This window comes from Myotis myotis, unplaced genomic scaffold (genome assembly GCF_014108235.1).
Source record: "Myotis myotis isolate mMyoMyo1 unplaced genomic scaffold, mMyoMyo1.p scaffold_m19_p_8, whole genome shotgun sequence".
Classification (NCBI taxonomy): Eukaryota; Metazoa; Chordata; class Mammalia; order Chiroptera; family Vespertilionidae; genus Myotis; species Myotis myotis.
This window is the reverse complement of record NW_023416390.1, coordinates 53,695,787-53,716,935: the sequence shown is the minus strand read 5'-3', so window position 1 is coordinate 53,716,935 and position 21,149 is coordinate 53,695,787. Positions and strand designations below refer to the sequence as shown.

At 38.7% G+C, this 21,149-nt stretch overlaps 1 protein-coding gene across 1 annotated transcript in view; it reads right to left on the bottom strand.

Annotated features, from left to right (window-relative positions):
• Window positions 1–21,149, bottom strand: part of LOC118661972 (fibroblast activation protein alpha) — a 71,036-nt gene that overhangs the window by 19,295 nt on the left and 30,592 nt on the right. Inside the window, 6 exon segments of the mRNA XM_036320534.1 lie at window positions 4,474–4,521; window positions 8,087–8,211; window positions 10,087–10,140; window positions 12,999–13,069; window positions 13,167–13,271; window positions 19,463–19,507. Of these exon segments, the coding sequence (XP_036176427.1) occupies window positions 4,474–4,521; window positions 8,087–8,211; window positions 10,087–10,140; window positions 12,999–13,069; window positions 13,167–13,271; window positions 19,463–19,507 (448 nt within the window).

Genomic DNA, 21,149 nt, shown 5'->3' with positions numbered 1-21,149 from the left:
CTGAAATACAGAGGTTTCTATGTAAGACATCCTGTGAACTTCTTGTTTTTGTGCCTTTTAAAAAAAGTAGTCCTTGAAGATGAGGAACTGGAGGAGGAGTACTTGGTGCTACACTAAGTTTGCCAAACCACTTCCCTTGTAACTCTCAGTTTTCATATATTCATGGCATTTTGATCCAACATGTTATATTTAATCTTAGAACAATTATAGATGTTTTTGGTTTGACTTGTATAAGACATAATAAATTTCATTTTAACTTTGGATAATCCATCAGGAAAGAGATACTTATGTCATCTTAAAAGTTAAAACCAGTCCTGGCCAGTGTGATCAGTGGTTAGAGCATCGTCCCATGCTAACAAGGATTGTAGGTTTGATTCCTGGTCAAGGGCAGGTACCTGGGTTGCAGGTTCAATTGCCAGCCCCAGTCAGGACAGGTGCAAGAGACAACCAATCAATGTGTCTCTCTCACATGGATCTCTCTCTCTCTCTCTCTCTCTCTCTCTCTCTCTTCCTTCCACTCTCTAAAAAAATATCCTTGGGTGAGTATTAGCAAAAAAATAAATATATAAAAAAGGATAAAACCAGCCTTGTCTGGATGGCTCAGTTGGTTGGAGCATGGTCCCATAGTCCCATACACCAAAAGGTTTCAGGTTCATTCCTGGTCAGGGCACACGCTGAGGTTGCGGGTTTGATCCTTAGTCAGGGGCATCAGGAGGCAACCAATCAATGGTTCTCTCTCGCATTGATGTTTCTCCCTTCTCTCTCTCCCTTCCTTTCTCTCTAAAAAAATCAATGAAAAAAACATATTCTCTGTGATGATTAAAAAGAAAAAGTTAACATTAAATTATATATATGAATAAATAAATGGGATACACAATTCTGAGTATAATGAAGCCTGCTCTTCATTCTCCCTGTGTGGGTTCTGTATGTTGAACTATCATGGATACAGGAAATCCTGTGTGAAGCAAACACACACTGTGGCTGCTTGTTTTATTTATTTACTAGAGGTCCAGTGCACAACATTCATGCACTGGGGGTGGGAAGGTTCCTCAGCCCGGCCTGCGCCCCCTTGCAGTCCGGGACCCCTTGGGGGATGTCCACCTGCCGGCTGAGGCCCTCTCCCTGCCAGCAGACAGACATCTCTGAGGGGTCCTTAGCACTGCTGCAGAGGCAGGAGCTGCTGCACTCGCCAGCCATGAGCTCAGCTTCTGGCTGAGTGGCGCTCCCCCTGTGGGAGCGCACTGACCACCAGGCAGCTCCTGCGTTGAGCATCTGCCCCTATGATGGTCAGTGCATGTCATAGCGACTGGTCATTCCACTGTTCAGTCGATTTCCATATTAGCCTTTCATTATTTAGGATTTATGTATTTATTTCTATTATTATCATTTCTCCAACACGTGTTAGAAGTCAGAGACAATAAATAAATGTTTCCAGATTGGCTTGACTTTGATTTCATCTCCATTCTGTCCCTAGTTATTTAACTTTTCTGATTCTTGACTTACTGAAATGTCAAATTTAATTTAAAAGTTTACTAATATTTTTACTGTCTAGGGTTGCATTTTTACTAAGAAAAGGGTGATTTTTTTTCACCCCTTGGAGCAAAATGGAATTTTATAGGCTATGAGGAGTGGGGGGATGGCAATTGGGCTTCTCTATGTAGCTTTGCATTAAAAGCCTATAATCTGGCAAAGGAGTGCCACAGTCCAGACTGCACCTTTAAACTTGTTCCACTCCTTGTATATACTGCTCAGTGCCCAGCACTCAGTACCTAGTACCTGACATGTAGTATGTCTTCTCTGCATATTTGTAGACTTTTTGTTATGATAAAATTAAGTGGTAAGAATGATGGATCATGTATGAGATTTTTGGTTAAATCATATTAACTAGCATATATTGCCCATTAATTAAATTATGTGAAGAATCTGTTAAAAGCTGATAAATGAGGTCATTTCATCAGCCGGGTAATTTTAATGAGCACCTGCTGTGCCTGAAGCAACTAATCCTCAATGGGGCCCTCAATGTCAAGTGCCAACTCTTCTGAGTTTCTACAGCATCTGGTTCAAGTACTATCTGTTGTTTTCAAATGACCTTACCCACTTTGCAGAGAATATGAAGCTGTTGTACTATTTTCTGCAATGTCTGCAAGCTTTCATACAATTGCATCCATAATTCTCCACTCGCCCTCCCTTCACAATGCCAGAGATCAATCCCCTCACCTGTCCCTGGACTCCATCTTTTCCCAACCTCTCAGGGACCTCCCTCCTTACGTCTTCTACCCCTTCTGTTCTCTTAATTAAATTTACTTCAGTCTGGTTTCCACTTCCATTGTTTCACTGAAATGGCTCCGATAAACTAATGCTAATTTCCCTCTTGCTAAACTCATGGATTTAAAGCAGGCCTCACTCTCTGTAGCACTTGACACAGATTCTCTTTTGCCCCACCCTCTAGGCCAACATACTTTCAAGGTTGTCCTCCTCCTTCTGTTCCCTCTTGGTCTTCTTTACAGATTCATGTTTTTCTTTCCACTTCTGGTGTTGGTGTTCTACACAGCTTCAGTCTAAGCTGACTCTCCACTCTCCCTGCTCTCCCTCATTTTCCCCACTCCGCTGTCTATCCGCTTCCATGGTCATGGCAACCACGTGATCAATGCCAATAAACAACATCAATATCATTCCATTGACCAAGCAGCATCAATCCTTCCTTCACTTGTATGAGTCAGTAGTCTGATACAGCTATCATTAAGAAACATTTCCCAACCCAAAACCCAGATGAGCTGCCCTACTTATGTGCTTCCCATGCTATCAATACTGTACCCCACTGCATCCTTACTGTCCATTCACATATTTGCATTCTCCACTGATCTATATTCTCATTGAGGACAGAGACCACATCTGAGCCAATATCAGTTCATTTTAAGAATTTATAATCCAACACAGTGTGAGAAGCGCTTAATAAAGATCCGTGAAATAAAGACTTGTGGCACCAAATGCAGTGGGAAACGAATGAAAAACTACAAATAAATAGAAGACACACCATCTGCTATAAAATGCAATTCCAAATTCTTTTTGAGAATTTATTAAAAACACAGATTACCTAACCTAATCTAGGATTATGGAATTGCATCTTCTGGGAAGAGCCTCAGAGTATTTACAATAAACATCGCTGGGGAATTTTATCATTAGGCACACTTGCAGAACCGTGCTCTAAAGAAATTGCATTCTATTTCACAAGTTGGAAAACATATAATCATAATATGTATGATGTATATTTCTACTTCACTATCTGCACTAGATGCACCTTAGATGTATATTTCTAAGTATTAGGTAAAGTCATGAAGCTACGTGAGCCTTACAGTAATTGGTGTCTGGGAAAAGGGAAGCTGACCTTTATTTTGCAGTCACAGAAAAATAGGGATTACACATTTATAGTGATTTTCATTAAAATAAAAAATGTTACAGATTTGAAAGTGGAACTGCTTTATGTTCTGAAGATTGAGATGTGCCAAACTAAGAAATACAATGTTATTCTTAAATGTATTTCATCATTAGACCCAAGGTAAAACAACAAAAACAAACAAAAAAAAACTTCAAAATGAAACTAAATTCACAGTCCCATTATTACAATGCCTGTTCTGCCCAGAACCGCGGAGTTGACGTCCTCATTCCCTTATTTTCACCTATTCCTGAGCCTTTGAGCTGACAGCCAGCCTCATCCCAAAGCAGTCTCCTGGCTTGTCACAGAGGACGTGCAGGGATGTCTGCAGGCATGAGTGCCGAAGTCCCTCATTGTCCCTAGTCACCATCAACTTCAAACCTATAATTCTGTTTAATAGTCCATCGAAGGTATGGAGAACTTGGAAGAGGTTCAGGGCAATCATACACTTGGATAACTCTGCTGAGAACAAAAAGGGTTATCTGCGATCTGTGAACTATTTTGAGGCAATATCACAAATATAGGATGGACAAGGACTATCTTGGTAGCAGTTAAACATGGAGAGAGCCTCCAAATTTGGGGCTTTCCTATGTGACAACAGTGTGACTTAGCTGTTAAAACAAAAAAAGCTAGCATGATAGTCACCCCCTGCTTTGAACTGAAGTTATGTCTGGAATTTGTCTCCAGTTTGAAATGTTACAAAAAAACCCCAAAAAACAGGAATTTGGTAAGTTATACTAACTACCCTAAGTTTCCTTCCAATTTTAAGCTTTTGTGCTTTTTATAAAGCTGATTGGGGAAGATAGAACTAATCCCTCTGATATAGCTCATCTGTGTTATGTCAAGTTCTTACTGCAAATAATTATTAAATTTTATATGATCTGGTTTGACTCAAAGAATAGCCAACTCTGTGTAACAATCAGCTGGGCGGTAACAGGGTTCCATCACACCTCCCCTTGTTGGTGTGGAAACCCTCTGGCTTCCTTCAGGGTAGTGTGAGGCTGTCTGTAGTCAAGACAACAGCATGCAGGAGAGCCTACCTTGATCGGTGCGGCCATCATGAAGGGTGGAGATGGGAAGGCCTGGGCCTGTGCACAAAAGGAGAACAAAAACATAACTTAGTTTGCAATGAGAACTGCTAATAGTATTGGTGATTAATGTCAAGTACATGTTTTAATTCTGCACCTATTTTTTCTCCCATAGAGAAGTAAACACCACCTTTTAAGTTACATTTAAACAACGCATGAGATCAGAGCCCAGTCCAAGAACAGATGTGAGGGGGGAGTTGCCAGGGCACTTTTCCAAGAGAGATACTGAAGTTCGGATCTATTTACGGGTGGACCCAGAAGTGGCAGTGATCTGTGGCCTTCTGGGAAGATGTCATGCTGTTTGGGCCAGTTTTAGCTGTGTCTTTATCAAGTAACCTTCACTAGTACCCAGATTATATTTTCAATGTGGCTTTTTGGTTCATTCATTTTGGTGCATAAAATCCAGCATCTCTTTTTAAAGTAATTAATACATTTAGAAATAAATTTATATAGGATAATTTGCCTGTTCCAATAAGCTGTGGAAGGTCACATTCCATAGGAAACAGACCCAGAAGGAGTTTTGTGGGGCAGAAGTTTATCTGGGGGGAGGTATTAGAATGCACACCTGTGGGAGAGGGGAGGAAAATTGGGCTACAAGGGAGGGTGAGCTTTAGTGAAGTCACAATGGAGACCTCAGCCAACCCCCGGAGAGCTCAGGAGCTGATGGCATGAAGAGTTGCCTCAAATAGGGTCAATGAGGCTGGCTTTTAGACTGCATGGTGGAGCAGTCATTGGATATAGCCTGGGTTGAGAGCAATCCCCAGGAGGTGGGGAGGGGGCTGGGCTGTGAGGTGTCAGCCACCAGAACTCTCAGCAGCTGGAGATATGAGGGATTCGGTCCTGAGGTTGGGAGGTCTGGGTGACACACCAGTGTCTACTATCTATTCCAACATGGAATGCAGGTTCTCTGTGTAGAAACTAGATATTTTAACAAGATGTACAAATCATTACACACGATCACAGATATGAGATATAGAATAAAATAGTTCCCCGGGTAAATTTGCTCAAGCAGTCAGTAGGTTAAAAGCAGCAAGCATGGAGCTAGGGGTGAAGGTACATCTGTCCTCCTTCGGAAGCTTGCTTCCTTCGATGTGGAAGGAGTGTCATTAGAGCAGCACCTTGGTCCCAAACAAGCAGAGGGTAATGACCTATTTGCTGAAGTCTGAGAAAACCAGAGCATAAGTAACTCCTTGTTCTGCCCTGTTCCAGGCACTTTTCACCTGCGGAAACATGCTTTTGATCTGCTCCTCAGTGCTCTACGTGTGACAGTGCCAGGCGCCATGGGAGAAGCCAGTGGCCATCCAGTTGTGCTCACATTTGTGTAATTAATTCTGGGGTATGATATTAGGAAGCTGCACCCTAGCCACATTTCCCAACTAACCTTTACAGGTAATAAAGCTAATATTTTGATTTCCTTCCTGACATCTCAATCTAACTTGGGAGTAAAGAGCAGGGATATTATGTATTAGGATCCCTCAAAAATCAGGAGTTCTGTATTGTACGGAGTTTCAGAATTTTATAGAATTTCTTTTCAGAGATTTTTGTTCTGCTTTTCTTCAAAGTTATTAAAAGGAACAAGCACACATTATATTTTTGGTCAGGATGTAAGGAAATGAGACATAAATCTGGATTTCTTGACTTTAGTCAATCAGTATCCGCCCTACGGAATTTTCATGGCTATGCAGCTCCAGAAGTGACAACTGGCATATCTTTTTTTGCTCAAGCTACAAGACAAACTAATGACTGACTGCCCTTGACAAAAATGGCCTGAGGGTGTGATCCTAATGGCTTAAGCACCAATTGTCTAGAATTCCTCTTTGGCACTGCTTTTGTTCCATCAGCATCATGAACGTGATTTCCCCTATTTTAATCCTATTATCTGGGATTTACTCACCATCGCTCTTGGAGAGTTTGAAGTTACATAATGAGGCTTTACTCTTAATCCTAAAGGGAAAGATTTCAAGGTTTTTCTTATGATGGTTCGGTGACTCATTTTACTGGAGCTTCAAAAACACCAGACGATGTGATGCTTCCCACACAGTATATTTTTTGCTAAATGGGAAATTACCATACTGCCGAACAAGAGGGAGTGTGGAAAAGTCAGGCAATTCAAGTTCCAGAAAGGACTCTTCCACCAACTTTTGACTTGAGCTTAGTTTTTGCTCTCTTATCCCTTCAGTGGGCACTCCGGCTTAAGCAGGCAAAGTGATGCAGTGCTTTCAAAAAGGGTTAAAAGTGTTGGATAAAGGCAGAATGCATATAAATATAGAGGGATAGAATGAGTCTTTTGGTAGATTGCAAAAGGCAGCAGCAATACTTTGATCTTTCTAGCACTTATGTTCATTCAACAAGCACTCAATGTCTGTTACCCATTAGCCATTCTTCTTGGCCTTATGATTATAAAGATTTAAAGAAAGCAGTTTCTGTCTACAGGAGAAAAGGACAGACAGACAACTCAGTACAATTAGTTCAATACCACATGCCTGGCATATAAGCTTTCAATATGTTGTATAAATATATAGCTCGAATTGAAAAAATGTTACACATAACTTGAAAGGACATTAATGTATACCTTTAAATGCCACAATCACACATATATCAACAACAATCTCTTGACTTTTCAAAGATGCCATTGACCAAACATTGTATGAAAGTGTTGTATCAAAATGACTTATTGAAGGAGCATTTGGGCTTAAATGCTCATTCATTTCCACGTGGTCAGATGAGCTGGGTTGCAGGCTCTGGGGCCAGGTGGTTGGGGTGATAGAAGTGGCATGTCGGGGTGCCTTCCTTCTGGGAAGTAAAAGGAACCTCAGGGTCCTTTGCAACTAGGCAGGGATCTCAATCAAAGATTCTATTTGTTGCCCTAGCCGCCCACCCTCACATGGGGAGTTGAAACCAGAAACAGGGAAATAATAGGCATTTTGTAATAACTTCTGTTTTCTGTCCCCCACCAGGGAAACTCAGGGATTAACTGGGGCATAGGTCAGAGAATGACAAGTAGATATTTCCCAAGTCTGTTTTCTAAACCCCTAGGACCCAAACATAGTTCATCAATCCACTCATCCACTAACCTAACCTATTTTATTGCTTACCCAAATGATCAAGATATAAATAACATTTTATGTATAAAATTATCTGGATAGAAATTATTCACTAAATGTACACGTGGCCTAAGCAAGCTGGAAATATTTAATTTATTACCTATGATTTTTTAAAATATTTGAATGAATACTTATTATGTTTCCCAAATTTAGAAAAAAACATACTCGGTGACAAAAGTTCATTTTCCATCCCATCTGAAACTACATTTTAAAGAATTACTGGCCTCCAAGTGAAGGGCTTTGGTTTCTAGGCCACTGTTCTTTCCCTGGGCTGAATGAGTTTGACATTTCTCCAGGCAAATGGGTGAAGTCCAGCAACCATTTTATCAGAGAACACTTCCTTGTATGATATTATTTAAATCTTGCTTACTCATCCGTAGCTAAGGATTGATCAGATGGTGGTGACGAGGATGACAACAGTGGCAGTGAAGTGGTAAACTTGTGTTAAGTCCATTACCTACCATAGCAGATGAGTGCATAGTACTTGGAGTAGTCACTGAAACTTGCTGTGTAATATTGGCACCTTTCTTGCCTTAGATGGCAGGTAATACACTTCTTGCTTGGAGGATAGCTTCCAATGCTAATTCTAGAGAAAAATGAAAATAAATTCAAAATTTAAGATTGTATTTATCAAAATGTACTAATGCATTATAAAACGACTAATTTACATATTGACATCAAACCTACTCCATTCTTCTGGTGCCAATGTCATTTAAAGTGAAGGGGAGCCAGGCCAGTGTGGCTCAATGGTTGAGCATTGACCTAGAAACCAGGAGGTCACCAGTTCAAAACCTGGACACAAGCCCAGGTTTCTGGCTCGATCCCTAGTAGGGAGCATGTAGGAGGCAGCCGATCAATGTTTCTCTCTCACGGATGTCTCTATCTCTCTACTCCTTTCCCTTCCTCTCTCTCTCTCTAAAAGTCAATAAAAACATGAAAAAAATAAAGTGAAGGGGGATTCTTAGCATTCTGATGTAGCCTGATTTTCAATTTTTGCCTGAATAGGCACAAGCCTCAAGGGAGAAGCCCTCTGTGGTTTCCTTGGGTGGGGGAAGTATCTAACAACTAGGATGGGCATGAGGCAATCACTTCTCATAGCCATTCATCTCTCACACTTCACAGAGCGATTGGGAATGCATAGCTCTTCCTCATCCCACCTCTCTTTTTGTATTCCCACCAGCAAAACATATCAGGGGAATCTGTTCTTACCATATAACTGGAAGGAGAAATTGCTAACAAGCAAATTGGAAATAAGAAACCACAAGTTATGTTCCTCCTGTGCCTTCCTTCCATGAAACAGGACATTTGGGCCCAGGGAAGCTCTTCCTGGGAATGCTCCCTCCACACATTTCTACACAAGCCAACCTGCACCTACCATGCTGGGCCCACTCTCTCCTCGGCAGAGGCCTCTGCGTGGTTTCTGAATGGGGTGATTGGCTTTGACATATAGACTCCCAGATCCTGTCAGAACTCTAGTCTTTTATAATTTGGTGGAGACTAGGTGGTATCATGCCAGGATGGAGGCAGGGTCATAAGCACAGCATGGGTGGTAAGGTCTCCTGTGGCCTCCGCAGTGTTCCTTCTGCTGCTTCCCCTGACTTTGCCTTGGGTAGAGGGTGGCCAGAGACATTGCGAGCTCCATAGAGGGATTCTCCCCAACCCCAACCAATAAGGAGCCAAGATCCAAGGGGGAACAGAGGAACAGAGGAATGCAGCAGAGTGAAAATGTCTTATTTCCTCAGTTATGGTTAATATTCATGTTCATATTTTGGTGTGATCTGGGAAATGTGAGGTAGGCTGCTCACAGTAAGGGGTCAGGTGCAGCTTGCCCACGTACAAATCCTGGCTTCAGCAATATCACCTGCCTCTTAGATTTGTTGTGGGAGTTAAGTAAGATTAATACATAAAGCAGTAAGAAGGTACCTGGCAAATAGCAAACTCACCAGCCTACAGTTACTGTTGTTTTTACTCCACATCCAGAAGGGGCTGTTTAAGGCACCCTTCCAATCATCAAAGCAACCACTGGACCAACTTAAACACTAATTAGGAACGAAGATGAACTCCTTCCAATCACAGGAGGCTTATGCCAAAGTGAATGATGTTCAAAGAAATCACACATGATGGGAATAAATGCAGTAGGTACTTAATACATGAGTGTAAGTGAATAAATGTCCTCAATTACCTGTAATAATTTAGTTAAATTATTTAGCATTATGTTTACATCTGCATTAAAATTTCATGATTTTTCTTTTTGAAAACAAACATTTGAGTTAGCTGATATTTGGGGGTTATATAACTTTATACTGATTTAGTGCAAAACATTCTCTGAATGTTTTATCTCAATTCACAAGTTATTCCTACTTCATTTCAGGCTTTTAAATTCTATATATTCTGAGGATCATGACAGATTTTATTCAAATATCAATACAGAAATATACTAAACTGAATTGACATAAATTACCTGTAGATATTTCTTCTTCCAGGGACACCTTCAAATTCATTGCTAGAATAAAACCTGAAAGATATTCAGAAGTTATTAAATAACTACCAATAACTAAATGGTAATAAGATTGTTGGTACTAATTCTGATATATTAAACAATGCAGTCCAATGTTCATCTAAACTACTTTATTAATAAACAATAAATGAATGATTAATTTGTAAACTAATACTAATTAAAGTATTAATAAACATTTCATGAAACTGTTTACTGATTGACACTTATATTCATAAATCTCTACTGTTTATAACTGAATTTTGTGTGCTTACTCTGACTTTCAAATCTTAGAGGATTAAATTAAGCAGAGTACTCTTTTATTATAGGTACTAGAGATCCAGTGCATGAAAAATCATGCACTGGTGGGGTTCCTTCAGCCAGACCTGCACCCTCTCAGTCTGGGAGTCCTCAGGGGATGTCCTACTGGATACCCTAGTGGAAGCGGGCCTAAGCTGCAGTCTGGCCTCCCTCTGCAGGAAGCAACCAGGTCAGCTGATCAGGGGACAGCACTACCCCCATCACCCCACTGTTGCTGCTGGGTCTCCCTCTGTGGGAGGCAACTGGATGGCCCATCAGGGAATGGTGCTGGCCCCCTCCATCACCGTTCCTTCCCTCTGCCTGCTGGCACATGCCTTGGCTGGCCTGGCACTGCCTGCTCGCTGGCCCTGCCCCCCGCTGACTGGTCATTCCGCCGTTCAGTCAATTTGCATATTTGCTTTTATTATATAAGATATTATATTCCATTTCACTAGCTCTGAGCCACAAAAAATAAACTAAGATATTTGATTAATATCACCCATTTCTTTTTCCATGATTAACAGTTTACTGGTTTCTCTATGCTATATTACTTAATTTTGTCTACTATTCTAAACACATTTGAATTTACTTTACAGATGCCCTGACAATACGTAGGTTTGCTATAAACCAGGAAACTCATCCACACTGGGGTTCCACACAAAGGAGCATGCTAATTTACCCAGATGCAAAACAACTCACAAGAAAACATACTTCTTACTTAAGTGTCTGGATCCAGTTCTAACCTGTCTTAATACAGCCATGAGGCGGTAAAGCCAATTACACAGCATGATTTTCACTCATCTGGGAGTGAGTTCATCTGACTAATACAAAGTAACTGTCTTGTTTTTTGTTTGTTTGCTTTTTGGAAGACCATAATAGGGTGTGAAAAGTTTAGAATAACCAAGGTTATTAAAAGAATAACCACTTTTTAATTATCAGGACTATTCGGCAGCCTGGGTACTTTTCTGTCCTTACTCTCATAAAAGTCTTGTTATTCCCAAATAAACGGAAAAGGCAACATGATACAGCTCACTCACAGTGTTAAATGTATCCGTCTACATGTTTTTCCTAACTTCACATGACTCCAGTCATCACTTGCACTTGCCTTTCCCACATCATCTCAAATTATTTGTGAATAAACTACTCAGAATCTTTTCCAACAGCCCCCTGCCGTTTTCTGATGTCAAAGGTTTCACAACTGTCTTCATCTCTGACACTTGCCACAGCATCCATGTCCCTCTTTTTGTTCCCTTCTCCCTCACAGCCACTAAGCCACCACTCCTGCTCAGCCTCCATCTGTCTTTCCTGTCTATCTATCTATCTCTCCTCTCATTCATTTAACAAATATTCATTGAACTCTGGCTCTGTGTCAGGCACTATGCCAAGTGTCAAGGATGAAAAAAAAGAAGGAAGGAAGGAAGAAAGAAAGAAAGAAAGAAGAAAGAAAGAAAGAAAGAAAGAAAGAAAGAAAGAAAGAAAGAAAGAAAGAAAGAAAGAAAGGAAGAAAGAAAGAAAGAAAGGCATCATTTTTCCCTCAAAGAGTCTGTATTTCACTGCCACTGTGCTAGTTCATGTCTCTGTCACCTCAGGCCTAGATTGTGACCATACCTGGGTCTTCCTGCCTTCAGTTTTCCCCTACCTTCTGAACATATCATGTCTGAAATCCCCCATCTGTTTTTATCTTGCCACTCCTCTTAAGCTGGTGATTTTAACGGCTGCTCCATATAATGTCTGAACTCCTTTGCTGGCTGTTCAAAGAATTTCATGGATTGGCAACAGTTTCTGGCAGGTTTCAGCCAGTGAGCCTGAACTAATGGTCCTCCTCTTTGCTTTTAGAATTCCAGCTAATGGTAAGCAGGTTATGGCAGAGTACCCTGGATTTGGACCTTATAAGGAGTGAGGAAAAGGCACTATACATTCTTGATTACAGAAGTTTGACCACAAATGACTATTTTAAGGCGGTTTATTTAGACTGTATGCAGGATGGACCAGAAAGGAAAGAAGTCCCCGTGTTGAGGTTAACAATAAGAACGTTAGGTTTAACGTGTTCTAAGTTTGAATCCTAGCTCTGCCACTAACTATGTGGCCTTGGCCAAGTTAAATTTCCAAGTATTGGTTTTCTTATCTGTAAAACTGGGATAATTGTTTCTACTTTACAGCATGTGGTTCACAGTAATTGTTCAATAAACTATAGGTGTTACAGATAATAACAACTTTACATAGCAGTGAATCACTACAGAAACGTGTTCTATGTATGGGTTGCCATCAGTGGATTTTTCAAGCTTGCTCATTGCTTCAGGTGCTGAAGAGTAAAACTTGTCTTTAGAACCAGTTATTACTTTTTAAATTTACACTTTTATATAGTTACCTATCACATATCAGAAAAGAAACGACCACCTACCATATATTCTTTCCTAGTTGTTAAAGAAATGCAGTCTTAAGAAAAGCATAGCTGTCTGAACTAAACTACAGAGTAGATAACTAAAATGCTCTTAACAGAAAGAAGTGGTGCAGGATCCCTTGTAGTCCATTGGCTAATTAAACCCTCATTAGGGCAACATGCTTCATGCAATACTTACAGTGAATCCTGTGTTATTCTGAATATATTTATGGCCTCCCACTTGCCACTTGTAATTTGAGTAGCGTTTTCCTTTAAAAGACAAACATTATGTGGTGTGAAGCTGAGCGTTATTTGAGCAACCTCAAGTGAATGATCTTTGAGGAGATAAATATTGGAAGGAGCGTACCACGGTGTCTTTGATATAGTGAATATGTTTGTAGCCATCCTTGTCACTAAATATTTTGTAGTATGAAGTGGCATCATAGCTGAAAACTGGTGTTGAAACAAAGAACTGAAAAAGAAAGGGTTATGTTCAAAAGACAAACCAAACTAAAACTATCGATTTTTAAAAGCAATATGTATAAGAACTAGAACACCTCCCCCCACACCCCCACCTTCCGTCACTCACATCTTGAATTCCATTCTTTTAGGTAGACAGTTTTTCTAGTGATTTTAACAGGCACTTTTACATTCCAACTACTGTTTAATTGCTACTACAAACCCCTGGGTTTAAAATGTTTAATTTGATTGAGTGTTTAATTTGTATGTTCTGAGATTATGTGATGGACTGGAAAGGAGAGTTGAAAGAATCACACATGAATGTTGATATTTAAGCAAGTCAGTCTTCAAAATGTGATATTTGACCAAAATGTGGACTCTTATGAAGGCTGATAGCCCTTTTAATTCTTGATATGTATGATGCCAAGTACCTAATGCCAGTGATTCAATGAAGACATTTGAAATATTAAATATCATGGCCTGCTTGCCACAGTTTTAGGGAGAGACTTCTAGCTAGAGAGAAAAATGTTACCCAGGACAAGCAAGTGGGGGTTTTAGTCCTTGAACTTGGGGAGCAGAGTAGACCTCATTAGCATCCATGACTTCTTTGCAGGGACCCTGCTGGGCACCCCTTAATGACCTAAGGAGTCTCTGACACTCAGTTCTAGTGTGCCCTGGAGCAGAGCGGGCCACAAGTCGACATCCTGAATGGTACAGATAACTAAAAGCCTGCCAAGGTCCTCAGACCCAATTTTAGCTGGTAATTACTCCCCTTAAAAATGTAGACTCATCTTACATTTGCTGGTGTATTTATAATTCTGGTCAGCAGGTTTTGAAATGGCAGTAAAGTGGTGAAGGACCTACATGATGGAGGTGTTACTCAACATCACTCAGAGTCTGTATTCCCACAGATAATCCAAAACCAGCTCTCTCTAGCCCCGTGCTTTCATATGGCGGTGAACATGACGCTCAGCTCCTGTAGAACTGACCAAGCAACAACAGCCAAATGACTACAGTATCTTTTAGCTACAGACACCGATCCTGCTGACACCCAGCCTGGGACTCCCTTTTGAGTATGAACATAGGGAAAGTTGATGTTTGCTACTTTAGTGATGGTCCCATGTGTGATCTGATATTTGATGCTTTTGATAAAATTGAGTATGATTATGTGACTTTTCAAATGCAATTTATTTGACATGGTATCTGTAATATTCTGAATAGTCTTCCCTAAAATTCATTTCCAACCAGAACTTCAGAAGGGGACTATTAGAGACTGAATATTTCTCCCAAATTCATAAGTTGAAACCTTACCCCCCACAAAGATGGTATTAGGAGGTAATTAGGGTTAGATGAGATCATAGGGTTGGTGCTCCCATGAATGAGATTAGTACCCTTATAAGAATCACCAGAGAGCTTGCTTGCTTCCTTTGCTCTGCCCTCTGCCACATTAGGATACAAGAGGTGGAAGGGTGCAACTGGAAGAGAGCTTTCACCAGAATGTGACTATGCTGGACCCTGATCTCAGACTTCCAGTTTCTAGAACTGTGAGAAATAAATTCCTGTTGTTAATAAGCCACCAGTCTGTGGCACTTTGTTGAAGCAGCCCAAACCGACTAAAACAATGACACTATTTAAAAATAGTCTTTACAGATGTAATCAAGGTAAGAATCAAGATGTGAGACTGGATTAGGTTAGGCTCTAAACCAGTGATGGTGAACCTATGACACGCGAACACATTTTTTTTGGTTGATTTTCCTTTGTTAAATGGCATTTAAACATATAAAATAAATATCAAATATATAAATATTTGTTTTACTATGGTTGCAAATATCAAAACATTTCTACACAGCACCAGAGTTAAGTTAGGGTTTTTCAAAATGCTGCAACGCCGAGCTCAAAAGTTTCGCCATCACTGCTCTAAAACCAATGACTAGTGTCCTCATAAGAAGAGAAGAGGATGCAGAGATACAGAGAGATATGAAGAAACAGAGATTGGAGTGTTGTAGCTACAAGTTCAGCACGTCCAAGGATTGCCAGCAGCTATCAGAAGCTGGAAGAGGCAAGGAAGAATTTTTTCCTGGAACTTTCAGAGGGAGCCTGGCTCCACAGACACCTTGACTTTGGACTTCTAATCTCCAGAATGGTGAGAGAATGAATGTATGTAGTTTTAAGCCACCAAGAGTGTGGTAATTTATTACAGCAGCCCCAGGAAACTAACAGTGTCCTAAGTCATCACTTTGGCATAGAAACGATAAATCTTTAACAAAATGAAAATGGAATAATGAGAAAATGCGGTTTCCTTGCACAAACCTCTTATTAATTGCATTAATAAGACCAGCCTTGGTAGCATTTTGTGTATTGAGACCAGTGCCTCTAAGTGAAATTGAGAGGCAAGAGTCCCAAGAATAGGACATTCTGATTTGCAGTTTTGTGGACAGAATTTCATTAGTGTATGTCTCACAACAATCATTCTTTTACTCTAGAAAAAAATTATGCTTTTTTTAGCAAATGAGCATATACTTAGTAGTAACCACTTTACTCTTACTAGTAACCTCTCACTCCTCAGGATAAAAGTAAAAAACTGGCTTTACGTTGTCTTAACTGCTAAAACGGAACCGGGGTCACAAAATATTTTAAGGTGCTAGAGTAAAACTATATTCTCCTCACACCTGCAGTTAGTTGAGAAACTTGGGGGAAAACCTTTGTTCTAGATTGAAACTTAAGATTTAATTTTCACACACAAAAATAATAACAGGGTAGAGTGTTATGTTTTTAAGATACTAGAATCAAGCAAACAGGAAGAATATTTTTTGCTAAGTAAAGACTGTTATCTTCTCCCCTTTTGCTGCTCACATCAAAGACACCTACTTTAGATAAACAGGTAACTGGGGTGCAGTAAAGAGAGTGTGAAATATGTCCTCATTCACTTTGCCAGGGCTGGGTCCACAATGCATTCTCATTTAAGTGCTTCTGGCAACAGGTCACATCTGGACCCTAGAAAATCACAGTTATCACCAGCCTCTTCACAGATCCCTTTATCTTGCTTAGATTTTCTGATAAATTACTCATCTCTATGTGCAAAGCCATTCAAAATACCTTACTTGGAAGGTAAGATTATTTACCACCAGATAATTTCTTGCTAAGGTTGGCAAATGATCTACTTACTAAGGCTAATGCCTGAACTGAGTCCACATGTAGTCAAAGCACAGACTTCCAAGCATCAAGCAGAAAATTTATTTTTCCCAGCTGAGGGATTTGGCCAACAGTCTAAAGGAGATGTGGTGTATTGCTTAATTATTTTGAAATTATTTAAATGTGGCTTTGCAGTCTAAGCATTATGCTTTGGAGTGTTTGTTCCCCCAAACTTAGTGATTAAATACCAGATACATTGATTACATCCTCCTTTTAGTCTGTTTTCTATAAAGAGCAAAAAGAGATTTATTTCAAGGGAATTTGTTGTTTGCTTTCTGATCAAATACAGAAAAACTTAGGCTATTTTTCCTAAGTTCAGACACTGACTATCTCATGCTGGAGGAAAAAAAGTGATAAAGTTCCTAAGAAACTGTTTGCTAGTTTTGTGCCTGCAACTAAACAGGTCAATTTTAGCAAGTCAATTAATCTCACTTTTCTAATTCTTAGGTAATCTCTGAAGGTCTTTTTCAGTTCAAAGCACTTTGATAAGTTCTAAAGGAAGAACTGTTCTGAAGTTGCTCTTTAAATTTATATGAATAAGACCAGCTTGTACATTTGTCCACAAACCTCATAAATATTACCTGAATAAATATCAGAAAGACATATTTCTGGGTAATTTTATCAAGTCACTGGTTTAATTATTGGTTCAAGGAAGCTAAACAGCATACTAGGGCAAAGAAGCTATGACTATATGAAGTTGTGCCCTGTCTTTTTCTAAAAAAGATGTCTGAACCTATAAAATCTAAAGAATCACCTCTTCAAAGCAGTTCCCTTGGGAGAGTGAGAGCATACTTTTGAAAGCCATCATTGCAAAGAATTTTTGACAATTCCACTTCTGGTATTTTTAAAGTTTACTGACTACTGGATATATTTTAAGAGCTTGAGATTAGTCAATAAGAAATATGATGTTTCCCAATAGAATTCTAAAGCTACAAGTATTAACATGATCTAGCACAAAATCATGTGCTGCAGATACTTTATTTATTCACTAGATTTATTTTGGCAAGACTTTGGATTTAATATAAGAATCTCATCTTCCCTCAAAGAACACTTATGTCCCTCCACTGAAGGTATTTTTTAAAAATATATTTTTATTGGTTTCAGAGAGGAAGAGAGAGGGAGAGAGAGAGAGAGAAACATTAATGATGAGATAGAATCATCAATCAGCTGCCTCCTGCATGCCCCATACTGGGGATAGAGCCTGCAACCTCGGCATTTGCCCTGACTGGGAATCGAACCATGAAATCCTGGTTCATAGGTCAACACTCAACCACTGAGCCATGCTGGCAGGGCACTGAGGGTATTTAAAACAGTGATCTATAGTTATAGAAGGCTATTTATTTATTTATTTATTTATTTATTATTTATTTATTTATTTATCTATTCATCCAGCTAATGTTTGCTCTATAGAGTGTAAAAATTGATAAGATGCAAATATTTCAGAATGTTTTGAATGCTGGTACCATTTTCAGAACAAACATATGGATTCCTAAAATTATGTCTTTGAGAGGTTGTTGGTATCATTGTTTATCTATCTGTAAAATCACATCATTCATGTCACTTTATAATAACCTTAGTTATATTATCATCATGGAGAACACAATGAAAGGAAGTTTCAAGCCTTCTCCCTTTCTCTCATTCTTTACTGGACATCTTTATAATGGGAGTGAATTCATAGGTTAACTTTCTCTTTTCTTCAAGTTTTCAAGTTCTGGTCTAGGAATTGTCTTCCTAGAAGGCGAGCTTCTGATTAACCAAGAATCCAAAATATTTAGAAGATCCTATTCTTTTACTGAATATGCCTAATTTTTCCTGGGTTGTTTAGTACAGTGACAAAGATTAAATTAAATAGGACTTTCCAGGGTTTTTTTTTCCCCTGGCTTATACGTATCCTTGTTACCTTGTTATTTTAGAATATATTTTACATTTACTGTATATAATTAATAAAGTAATAACTATTCTTTAGCTAATGAATATAACTGAAGACTGAGTAAACATATGCAAACTAAAATCATTGGATCTAGAAAAAGTGTTCAATAGAGTTTTTAATATCTAAAGATTTTTACTTTATAATTTACCTTCTCCTTACCCATTTTAACTTTGAATTTTTATGAGACTTATCATCTTAGAATTGACTTCTGAATTATTTGTTGTCCTTTTATTATGGGTTAATGTGTTAAATCAAGTCACAAGAGTTTCCTCTTTCTTTGAATGTGTCAAAATCTCAGAAAACATCGCCTTTTTAACAACCCAAATGCTAGTTGAATTCAATCATATTTTTGTGTTAAGTTGCAGTAACCTTGCAACATTCACTTATTCTGTCTTATTTTGCATTATTTATAGAGGATATTAGATACAATTGATATTTTCCTAAAACCTATTTTTTCACAGTAAAAACCCCCATAAATCACTGAATAAGCTTATCCAAGTGATCACAAATCAGAAACAAACACACATCTTTCTATTTGCTATCACTTTGCTTAAAAACTAAAATGAACATATATAAATGAATATATATACACGTTCGTTTTAGTTTTTAAGCAATTTCAGTTTATAATAAATTAATTTCAGTTTATAATAAAATTTAATGAGAGTTAGATTGTCTCTAAATTTCAAAGGATACTCAATATATTTATTTTTCCTGAATTCAAATGGCTAATGATTAATAAGATAATTTTAGGCAGATCAGGGACTATGTTCCTTTTTAAAAAATGATCTTTATTCTATTTGTTTAAGAAGTAATATTAATTATCTATATCAGACAGTTCATTGAAAAAGTTAAGGTTGGAACATGGAGAATATGATTGATTTGTTCTCAAAAGAATTCTAAATGTACATTAAAATTGTCTAGCACAAAATTGCTGAAGGGATCACTACCTTTATATTTTTTACCTTGATATTTTTTTCTATTAAAAAAGTACTGCCAGTTTGAATACATTTCAAATGGTCCTTTCATAGTTGAGAATCTGTCAAGTGTCATTAAAATATAAAAAAAAGATAGCAAAATCATACTCCACCAGCCCATCCAGTTCTGCTTTCTTCTATATGCTCCTGGGTCTAAAAGAAAAAAAAAAGATCATATAAAGCTTAGTGTTAGTAAACTGTTTTTCCTAAATATAATCTGGACATTTGAACCAGTTAAGCTGCCTCATCAGAGTGTACTATCAATAGTCAACTAACTTCACACTTGAGTTTAAGATGACTATATTAAAAATCTTATACAACAGCACTATTGCATGCACATGGATAATCTAAAGGCTGGATTTTATCACAAACCTTTAATAATTCTGGTTAAACTTTCTATGATACAGTGAATTATCACATCATCAATGAAGGCCTAGCAAAACCCAAGTACTTGGTGTCATATAGGTAAAAGGGCATATAGGGATCTTGATATTTGCACCGAATCTTATTTTGGTATACATTTTAGCATGGTACCAATCAATCACTTATTGAACAAATATTTAGTAAGCCTAAGAAAATGAATAGGCTTTTCTAGACCAATAATTAGAGAAAGAACATTCTAGGTAGAATGAACAGTGTAGAGACTAGGCCAGCTTAGTAAACTACAGGTGATTGAGAGTGCTGAGTGAAGGGTGAACTAAGGGAAAGAGAAGATGAGGGAGGATCCAGAGGTATCAGCAAGATCTCTGAGAAACTTTTATGCCACCCTAAGAAGTTTAAATTTCTCTTGGTAAATCCTTTGAAGGATTTCCAATCCACAATTTGGAAAACACAATTGTGAACATGATACAGAAAATAGATTAGAAGTGGGTAAGATAGAAGGAGGCAGACAGATTGGCTGGATGGCTACTGTATTGTTTGGAAAAGGGTGATAAAGACTCAAGCCTAGTTAGCAGTAGTAAGGATGGAGCAGAGAAGATGTTGTCAGAGATATTTAAAAGGTCAAATCCGCAGAAAGAATTAACAACCATTTTTTCTTCTTTTTTTCCCCCCTCACCCGAGGATATGTTTTTCTTGTGTGTGTGTGTGTGTGTGTGTGTGTGTGTGTGTGTGTGTGAGAGAGAGAGAGAGAGAGAGAGAGAGAGAGAGAGAGAGAGAGAGAGAGAAAGAGAGAGAAAGAGAGAGAGAGAGATGGGTTGTATCTTATGCACACCCCCACTGGGTACTGAACCCACAATCTGAATATGTGCCCTGACTGGAAATCAAACCAGCAAACTTTTGGTGCATGAAATGAGTTATTTTTTACTAGGATGTTAGCAAGACTGTATTTCCCAGGCCCTCTTCCAGTTGGATGTGGTCATGTGATAAATTCTAACCAATTGTGTGAAAGCAAAAGTGACTCATGCTACTTCTAGGCCTAATCTATAAAAATCTCTTGTTATACACAATCCTCTGTTCTTTTCCCCCAGCCCCCAGATGGATGTTGATGATCAGGCTTGAATAGCCTTGGACTAGCCTAGGTAGTCACTGGATGAAGATAGCAGAAAGATCATCAACCTGAGTTCCTTACTGGCTGTGTGGAGCAGAGCACCCCATCCTCCATCCCCTCACTAGTCCTCAGTTACTTAGATTCACTATTAATTGGGTACACAAGTGTAAAAAATTTATACTCTATTAATCCAATGAATTATTGGAGGTATTTTGTTGTTGTTATTGCTATTGTTATAACAGTTAGCCTACCTTGAAAATATATTAACTTGGAGAATATTAAGATTTCTAGAGAAGTCAGAAGAAG